The sequence below is a fragment of the Cervus elaphus genome, chromosome 29, assembly GCF_910594005.1.
Source record: "Cervus elaphus chromosome 29, mCerEla1.1, whole genome shotgun sequence".
Taxonomy (NCBI): domain Eukaryota; kingdom Metazoa; phylum Chordata; class Mammalia; order Artiodactyla; family Cervidae; genus Cervus; species Cervus elaphus.
Genome location: NC_057843.1, coordinates 24,817,430 through 24,828,011, shown reverse-complemented (window position 1 = coordinate 24,828,011; position 10,582 = coordinate 24,817,430). Strand labels below are relative to the sequence as shown.

At 40.0% G+C, this 10,582-nt stretch overlaps 1 protein-coding gene across 1 annotated transcript; it reads left to right on the top strand.

Moving 5' to 3' along the window:
* Positions 1-4,069: 4,069 nt before the first annotated feature.
* On the top strand, positions 4,070-5,868 carry RRAGA (Ras related GTP binding A). The gene has a single exon (XM_043891123.1). The coding sequence runs from the start codon at positions 4,504-4,506 to the stop codon at positions 5,443-5,445; it is 942 nt and encodes a 313-aa protein (XP_043747058.1). The 5' UTR covers positions 4,070-4,503; the 3' UTR covers positions 5,446-5,868.
* The last annotated feature ends 4,714 nt before the right edge of the window (positions 5,869-10,582 follow it).

Here is a 10,582-nt window from a genome sequence, read left to right as displayed (position 1 = left end):
CAAAAAAGTTACAACTCACATCATGCTTAGCAGTAAGGCAGATAGCTTAGTTGCCCCACTGAGATGCAAGGCTCTTTTAACATCTGAAAATTAGTCAGTGTGATACACCACATTAAAATGAAACATCAGAATCACATGTTTATCTCAACAGGTGCAGAAGCAGCATTTGACAACGTTCAACTTCCATTCATAATAAAAATTTTCAACAAAGTAGATGCAAAAGGAAATTTCCTCAACATAATAAGGCCATTTATGAAAAGTCACAGCCAACATCATAAACAATGGGGAGAAAACAAAAAACTTTTTTTCTAAGATTCGATACAAGGCAAGAATGCTCACTCTTGCCACTTCTATTTAACACAGTACTAGAAATACTGTAAATATCAATCAGACCAAAAAAAGGGATAAAAGGCATCCAAATCAGAAAGGAGGAAGTAAAATTTCTCACTGTACAGTGACATGATCTTATACATCGAAAACCCTAAACACACACACACATACACACATATCTTAGGACTATTAAACAAATTCAGTAAAGTTGCAGGATGCAAAATTCATGCATAAGAAGCAGTTGTGCTTCCAAAAGTAGACACGCAGATCAACGGAACAGAAAAGAGAGCCCAGAAATAAATCCATGCACTAAGACAAAGGAGGCAAGAATAAAAAAAGAAGAAAAATCAGCCTCCTCAATAAGTGGGTGCTGGGGAATCTAAAGAGCTATTTGTAAAAGAATGCAATTAACATTATATATGAAACTAACACCATATACAAAAATAAACTCAGACTGAATTAAAGACCTAAATGTAAGACTGACTAGAAACCATAAAACTCCTAGAAGGAGTAGAAGGTAGAACAAACACCTTGGACATAAACAGTAGCATAAATAGTAGCAATATTTTTTTGGATCTAATTCCTAAAAGCAAAGGAAATAAAAGCAAAACTAAACAAAAAAACTCAAAAGCTTTTGTATAGCAAAGTGAAAGTGAAAATCGCTTAGTCGCTTGTCTGACTCTTTGGGACCCATGGCCTATACAGTCCATGGAATTCTCCAGGTCAGAATACTGGAGTAGGTAGCCTTTCCCATCTCCAGGAGATCTTCCCAACCCAGGGATGAAACCCAGGTCTCTGGCATTGCAGGCAGATTCTTTAGCAGTTGAGCAAAGGAAACCATCAATAAAACAAAAAGGCAACCATTTGCAAATGATATGATTGATAAGGGGTTAATACCCAAAATACTAACCCCTTATGTTAAGCTCATACAACTTAACATAAAAAAAAAAAAACAACCTAATTTTTAAAATGGGGCAGAAGACCTAAATAGATATGTTCCCAAAGAAGACATACAGATGGCCGACAGACATATGAAAAGATGCTCAACATCGTTAATCATCAGAGAAATACATAGTAAAACTATAATGAGATATCACCTTACAATGACTATCATTAGAAAAACCACAAATATCAAATGTTGGTGAGGATGCAGAGAAAAGGAACCCTTGTACTGTTGATGGAAATGTAAATCAGTGCAGCCACCGTGGAAAACACTATCGAGGTTCTTCAAAAAATTGAATATGGAATTGTCGTATAATTCAGAAATTCTGCTTCTAGGTATATAGTAAAAGGATAGAAAATCACTATCTCAAAAAGGTATCTGCACCCTCATGTCCACTGCAAGATTATTTACAATAGCCAAGAAGTGAGAATCAGGGACTTTCTGGCAGTCCAGTGGTTAAGACTCTGCACTCCCAATGCAGGGACATAGGTTCAGTCCCTGATCAGGGCACTAAGATCCCTCATGCCATGCAACTTGTCAAAGAAGGAAAAAAGAGATGGATTCAACCCAAGTGTCCGCTGATGGATGAATGGATAAGAAAATATGGTTGACATTAATATACCAATAAATATCAAGGAGAGGAAATTCATCCATAAAGATGAAGAAAATCCTGCCTTTTGCAATAACAAGGATAGACCTTAAAGGCTTTATATTAAGTTAAATAAGTCAGACACATGATCTCATCTATATGTGGAATCTAAAAATCCAAACTCATAGACACATATTGGTTGTTGCCAGAGGTGGGGTTTTAGGAGGTGGGAAAAATGGGTGAAAGTGGTCTAAGGGTACAAACTACCAGTAATACATAAATAAGTCTGGGCATGTAACGCATTGTTAACTAAATAGTTATAGTCAATCATGGTGACTATAATTAACAATATTGTATTGTATATTTGAAATTTGCTAAAAGGAATAGATCTTAAAAGCTATTATCACAAGAAAAAAAATGTAACTATGTGAGGGGATGGGTGTTAACTAAACTTACTGTGGTAATCAGTTGGTAAGATATACATATATCAAATTATTAGTTTGTATAGCTAAAATGAATATCAATGTCATATCTCAATAACACTGTGGAAAGGGGGTGAGGGGAGTCACCATAATCCAATGTAAGTACTAGAAGAACTTAAATAAATTGAATACTAAAACCTCAGATATGCGGATGACACCACCCTTATGGCAGAAAGTGAAGAACTAAAGAGCCTCTTGATGGAAGTGAAAGAGGAAAGTGAAAAAGCTGGCTTAAAGCTCAACATTCAGAAAACTAAGATCATGGCATCTGGTCCCATCACTTCATGGCAAATAGATGGGGAAACAGTGGAAGCAGTGTCAGACTTTATTTTTGTGGGCTCCAAAATCACTGCAGATGGTGATTGCAGCCATGAAATTAAAAGACGCTTGCTCCTTGTAAGAAAAGCTATGACCCTCCTAGACAGCATATTAAAAAGCAGAGACATTACTTTGCCAACAAAGGTCCGTCTAGTCAAAGCTATGGTTTTTCCAGTAGTCATGTGTGGATGTGAGAGTTGGACTATAAAGAAAGTTGAGCACCGAAGAATTGATGCTTTTGAACTGTGGTGCTGGAGAAGACTCTTGAGAGTCCCTTGGACTGCAAGGAGATCCAACCAGTCCATCCTAAGGGAGATCAGTCCTGGGTGTTCATTGGTGGGACTGATGTTGAAGCTGAAACTCCAATACTTTGGCCACATGATGTGAAGAGCTGACTCATTTGGGAAGACCCTGATGCTGGGAAAGATTGAGAGCAGGAGGAGAAGGGGACGACAGAGGATGAGATGATTGGATGGCATCACCGACTCAATGGACATGGGTTTGGGTGAACTTTGGGAGCTGGTGATGGACAGGGAGGCCTGGCATGCTGCAGTTCATAGGGTTGCAAAGAGTTGGACACGACTGAGTGACTGAACTGAAAACCCCAAAATGTCCAACTTTCAGCAGGAATTCTTTTGTTGATATATTTTAACTAAAATATATGTCAATATCCACTTGTAGAATATGGTGTTAGAAAATACTCTTGTTGGTTCAGAAAATGAAGATATGTTGTTTTAAACATAAAAACAAAAGAAAAATGTTTACATTGAAAAATAAAAAAGCAGAAATGGTGATTTACATATATACAAAGGGAATACTACTCAGTCTTTAAAACGAAGATCCTGTCATTTGCAACACCAGGGATGAAACTGGAGGGCATCAGCCTTGAGTGAAACAAGCCAGACATAAAAAGGAAAAAACTTTGCATAATCTCACTTATCTTTAAAATCTAAAAATGTCAAACACATAATAGCAGAAAGGAGAATAGTTATTACCAGGAAGGGGAAACGCGGGTGATGGGGAGATAATAGTCAAAGGATACAAAGCTGCAGTTACGCAGGAAACTCAGAGTAAGTCTAGAGATCTAAACACGATGACTAACAGCACTGTATTGAATGCTAGAAATTTACTAAGAGAGTAGATTTAAGGTACTCTCACCACATTGGTTTCTTTTGCGACCCCAAGGACTGTGTAGCCCTCCAGGCTCCTCTGTCCATGGGACTTTCCAGGCAAGAATACTGGAGTGGGTTGCCATTTCCTACTCCAGGGGAGGTTGCTAAGTCACTTCAGGGGAGGTTAAAACAACCCAAAAGCACACCGCGCATAGTCGTGTGCTGTGTTTTTTCGGCCACGAGGTGGCAGCAACTCTCCCAACTGCCCACGCACGTACAATTTTGCTACCGTAAGCTCAGTTTAAATAGGAGAACAGAACACCCGAGTCCTGTGTTCCCCTTCCAATTTCTCTTTCGGATGGGCTGTACTGGGTCTCATTAATAGAGCGGTTTTTCAAAGCTCTTCCGGCAACGACAATCGAGAGCGCGGGTTCTCGCGAGATCGCCGCCGGAAGTGGGTGGCTGCGGAGGCTCAGAGACTCTTCTCCCCGGAAGCCGTTCGTTTCTTCGGAGCTGCTGCAGCGGTCCGCCCCGTGGCGCTCTACCCAGAGAAAGAGCTCACCGGACGCGGCCCTTCCCAGCGCCGAGCTCGCCCCTTCGGCTTCCCCAGCTGTACAAAGGCGCGGCCCAGCCGACAGAGCCGCCGAAATCCCCGGCTCCTCCCTCCCTCCGTCTGCGCTGCAGTTAGGCCGCGCCCAGAGGCCCAGTCCGCGGCAGCTCCGGCGTGTAATGCCAAATACAGCCATGAAGAAAAAGGTGCTGTTAATGGGGAAGAGCGGGTCGGGGAAGACCAGCATGAGATCGATTATCTTTGCCAATTACATCGCTCGCGACACCCGGCGCCTGGGTGCCACCATTGATGTGGAGCACTCCCACGTCCGATTCCTGGGCAACCTAGTGCTGAATCTGTGGGACTGTGGCGGTCAGGACACCTTCATGGAAAATTACTTTACCAGCCAGCGAGACAACATCTTCCGTAATGTCGAGGTTCTGATTTATGTGTTCGACGTGGAGAGCCGCGAACTGGAAAAGGACATGCATTATTACCAGTCGTGTCTGGAGGCCATCCTCCAGAACTCTCCTGATGCCAAAATCTTCTGCCTGGTGCACAAGATGGATCTGGTTCAGGAAGATCAGCGTGACCTGATTTTTAAAGAGCGAGAGGAAGACCTGAGGCGTTTGTCTCGCCCGCTGGAGTGTGCTTGTTTTCGAACATCCATCTGGGATGAAACGCTCTACAAAGCCTGGTCCAGTATTGTCTATCAGCTGATTCCCAATGTCCAGCAGCTGGAGATGAATCTCAGGAATTTTGCCCAGATTATTGAGGCCGATGAAGTTCTGCTGTTCGAGAGAGCCACGTTCTTGGTCATCTCCCATTACCAGTGCAAAGAGCAGCGTGATGTCCACCGATTCGAGAAGATCAGCAACATTATTAAGCAGTTCAAGCTGAGCTGCAGTAAATTGGCCGCTTCTTTCCAGAGCATGGAAGTTAGGAATTCTAACTTCGCTGCTTTCATCGACATCTTCACATCAAACACGTACGTGATGGTGGTTATGTCGGATCCGTCGATCCCTTCTGCGGCTACTCTGATCAACATTCGCAATGCCAGGAAACACTTTGAGAAGCTGGAGAGAGTGGATGGTCCCAAGCACAGCCTCCTTATGCGTTGAATATTGCCAAAATGCGCTCTCAGAAAATGCTCAATTGCCTTTCTTTTTTTTTTTAAATATTCATAATGTCGTGTGCTTATAAGTGGGCTTTGAAATGTGTGCTGCTTATCATTTCCATCTCTTTCTTCCCTTCTCCCCAGTCTTTTGGACGCTATTTACTCAGTTATCCAGTAGAGCTTTAAGATGGCCTTTCTGAAAAGTTGGTATGGGGTAACACTAAAGTAGGTGGTGGTGTATGTGTGTATGTGTGTTCTGATTACCTGGTTATAGTAGATATACACATCAAAGCCTTTACAATATCTTCTGTATTCCTTACAAGGTTGCAAAGATGGAATGTTATTTTATCAGCAAGGTATTAAAATGCATTTATAAATTCTTCCTGGCTTCAATCGTGAATAAACATTTGCTGTTAGCAGTTTAAAATATGGTCTTATTTGAAATAATTTGAAGGTGGTGAATATTAAAGCTGTAGATTCTGACTGCCCACAGGTATTGCCTAACTGGTAAATTTGATTGTGTGATCTTGGCTCCCCCATTGCCTTAAGGGTGTTACTTAGCAACTGCAGCAGTGTGGTTAAGAGAATGGTCTCTGGAGCTGGATCACCTGAGCTGAGTTAGTATTCTAGTATTAGTATTCTTAGTATTCTAGCACTAGTATTCTAGGGCCTTCACTTACTATCTCCATGAGCTGAGCAAAGTACTTAATTTTACTGTGTTTGTTCCCTTATTTGTAAAATGGGGTTAAGAATAGCACTGCTTCCCTGGATTAAAACAATAAGGAAAGCATTTAGAATAGAGCCTGGCACAGACTAACGAGTCAGCTGTCAATACCACCTACTGAGCCATTCTTCCCCCTCACTGCCAAATTACTGGATGTGAACCCTAGCAAAATATGAGCTACCTACTAAATCCCAGGTATTCTTAAATACTTAATGTGCATTTTCTTATCTAACCTTCCTAATTGGTGAGGCAGATTACTTTTCTCTCTGTTAACAGATGAGAAAACTGCCATGACCTTATTAAGGTCATACAGCTGCAACTTAGGCAGTGAAATTGCAGATCCTCCCCCCTTACATGTCACTACTTCCTCCATTGACAGAAAAGTTAAATCATAAAAATCCTAGCTTTTTAGCTATACATTATTCCTTCATATAATTTCTCAAATTTCATAGATTGTGTAAACTGAAACCTAGTAAGTTAAGTGACTTCTCTTAAAGAATAGTGTTTCACCTTGGGCAAGATCATTTTCCCATCTGTATTTATCTGGAAATTGAATAATTTTCGATCTGATTCTTAGATTACATACTTTCAGGGAAGAATTCTAAGGTTCCTGTTTTGAGTTGGCAATGTGATATAGTGAAATAAAAAAGACCTAAAATGCCCTGTTTCAGCTGCCTCATATATTGTTTTAAATGAAATCTAAATATCTTAGAGACAAAACACCTCTTCTCACCTCTCATTTTACAAATGAGGCATTATATATACAGACATGAAATATAAGTGATAGGGAATTTCCAAACCTTTATAAAGTTATTTAACATTTATTAAATCCTTTATAGCAGTAACTGGATAACAAGGTCCCTACCTATGAAGAGCAAGAAGCTATTCAGACACATTATTAAACTAATAGAGAGTACAGATGTACTTTTAAGTCATTTTAAAGTCCACATTTAATAATCTAGAGCTAGGTGGTAATAATAATGTTTATTCAAGACTGCAGTATGTAAAACATTTACAAATAGTCCCATGGAGGACTCACAGATACTTTAAATTTAGGATGTGGCTTTGACATTGACAGTGCATAAGGAGAAAGGTATATCAACTATATATTGGCAACAATGTGAAAGAGAATTCTACTTTAGCAAATACTTTTACATTAAGGAAAATGTCCTTAAAACATATTTCATTTTAGTATACTTAGGGGAAAAAATAGTGATTCCTTCTATATAGTTCTCAAGGATTAAGTAAATTTACTCCAAAGATCATGGTTAAGAAATACATGGTAAAGAATGGTTTCAAAATACTTGTATTTTTGTTTTCAATTAAATTCCCCCAAATTGATTTTCTTGAACATGATATAGTCTTTATTCCACTTGATAACAGTTTTCATGTTGAGCAATATATGCTTGTCCTCTTTAAGCATTTAAAATAATTAGGACATGTAGGCATTATCTTAAGTTTCATACTAATACGGAAGTCAGTTTATACACCTTCATCTTACGAATAGTGAATAAAAGTACATTCTGTTGTAAACATAATGAGAACAAGTACTCTTATAGCAATAAAGTAGCCCTCCCTCTTTACCATTCCTTTAATTCCATCATACAGAAGGCAAAGGAAGCAATTCCAACACTTCAGTATCAGTTAAGAAGGTATGTATGGACACACCCCACACACACATCTACATAGGTATATGTGTATTTAATCAATACAACTGGAGAAATCACAACCATGAAAAAATATGATAAAAGCAATAAATGAAAAATACTAAGTGAACAAAAATTAGCATAAGCTATAGGGGATTTTAGAGGGACAGGACCATGGATAAGGAAAGAGATATGACTTCAAGATGAATGTGAGATTTGTTCTGAACCTTAAAGGACAAAGGGCTTCCCTGGTGGCTCAGCTGGTAAAGAATCCGCCTGCCATGAGGGAGACCTGGGTTCAATCCCTGGGTTGGGAAGATCCCCTGAAGAAGGAAACAGCTACCCACTTCGGTATTCTGGCCTGGAGAATTCCATGGGGTCCCAAAGAGTCAGACGAGACTGAGTGACTTTCACTTTCTAAAGGACAAATATAATTGTGATAAGCTGGGAGATGAAACTAGGATATTTCAGCCTCAAAATTGTGAATTAAGACTTTTAAAGACACATGCTGACCAAAGCACTTCAGTTAAAAAAACAAAAAATAGAGGGGAGACTATACTGGAAGAGGAAATAGAGGAATCTATGGAGGGAACCTTGTATGCCTTTAAATTTGAACTCGATTCTGGAATTAAAATGGTATGATCAAAGCAGTCCCTTAAGGACAAAAGGCATGTATGCAGGCAATAAGGGACAAGGAAGAGACTGAAAGCAATAAGTCATAATCAAATGGTTTACGAGAAAGTGACATTTAATACACTTTTGTTTATACAACTAGCATACAAAGGACAGGGAAGAATGCCAAAAACTCTCAGCCTATCCCAGGTATGACTCGTTTAACAATGTGGTTTTTGTAAATCCATTAATATCTAGAGATATTTGATCTTCGGATTCTCAGCAATTTAGGGCCTACACTTACTGTTAAGCTTCAGCTTCCTTTCAGTTCAGTTCAGTTACGCAGTTGTGTCCGACCCTTTGCAACCTCACAGACTGCATGCACCACACCAGGCTTCCCTGTCCATCACCAGCTCCTGGAGCCTCCTCAAACTCATGTTCATTGAGTCAGTGATGCCATCCAATCACCTCATCCTCTGTCATCCCCTTCTCCTCCCACCTTCAATCTTTCCCAGCATCAGGATCTGTTCCAATGAGTCAGCTCTTCACATCACGTGGCCAAAGAGTTTCAGCTTTAGCATCAGTCCTTCCAATGCATATTCAGGACCGATCTTATAGGATGGACTGGTTGGATCTCCTTGCTGTCCAAGGGACTCTCAAGAGTCTTCTCCAGCACCACAGTTCAAAAGCATCAATTCTTTGGCACTCAGCTTTCTTGATAGTCCAACTCTCACATCCATACAGGACTACTGGAGAAACCATAGCCTTGACTAGACAGACCTTTGTTGGCAAAGTAAAGTCTCTGCTTTTTAATATGCTGTCTAGGTTGGTCATAGTTTTTCTTCCAAGGAGCAAGCATCTTTTAATTTCATGGCTGCAGTCACCATCTACAGTGATTTTAGAGCCCAAAAAAATAAAGTCGGTCACTGTTTCCATTGTTTCCCCATCTATTTGCCATGAAGTGATGGGACCAGATGCCATGATCCTAGTTTTCTGAATGTTGAGTTTTAAGCCAACTTTTTCACTCTCCTCTTTCACTTTCATCAAGAGGCTCTTTAGTTCTTCACTTTCTGCCAAACAGCTTCCTTATCAAACAGCTAAGATCTATAAAGCAGTATGGTGTGAATAGTGTATCTAGCTTCTTTAAGATACCCCAGGACTAAAGGTGAATCTACATCCCCTGGCACTGACTCTCAAGCTTCTTATTGAGCCTAACAATTACCAGGGAAGCATATTTAAAAGTGGAAATTTCTAATCCTCATTTTAGACCTACAGAATCCACATTTTTTAAGATGTATCCTAGGTAATTTCTTGAGTCCATCTTAGACAAGTCATTTAAAGAAGGTCCCTAGCTTAGGTATCATTATCTATAAAATAAGTACAATATCACTATCTTACACAGGTTTAAGAATTAAATGATATAATTTGTATTATTAAGTATCTAATACATATTATTAGGTATCTGGGCTTCCCAGGTGATGCTAGTGGTAAAGAACCCACCTGCCAATGCAGAGTACATGAGAGACTCGGGTTCAATCTCTGGGTGCGGAAGATCGCCTGGAGGAGGGAATGGCAATCCACTCCGGTATTCTTGCCTGGAGAATCCCACAGACAGAGAAGCCTGATGGGCTGCAGTCCATAGGGTCACAGGAGTCTGATATGACTGAAGCAACTTAACATGCACACATATGAAGTATCTAGGACGGCCCTGGCAATTTGTAGATGCTAGTATGATAGCTGCACCTTCTCCTTAACATGTTAATTTTGAGCTTACCAGTACTGGGTTTCTTAAGACTAGAGAACAGTTTCCTAGCAGACCTGCAGAGTCCCTATTTGTTCTATTAACTAATAAAAGAATATGGCACCTGAGGAGAAGCTTTTCTCTTCCACTTTCTTTTCCACTGCTAATAAAGTAATTGTAGGTACTTTTCTTCTGTCTTTTCTCTCTCTCACACACACATGACTGGCCTTCAAACTTGGATCAAACAAGCAACACAAAAGAAAATAAGCCAAGATGAGTAATGAAAGATGAACTATTAAGCCCATCTACTTCCAGAACTCTCTCCTTCAACTTTTCTCCTCTTCTGGCCAATTTCTTGGCAAATGGACAAAGCTGTGATGGTTAAGAGCTGGCGTTAGACACAGGGGTGCTGTAGGTG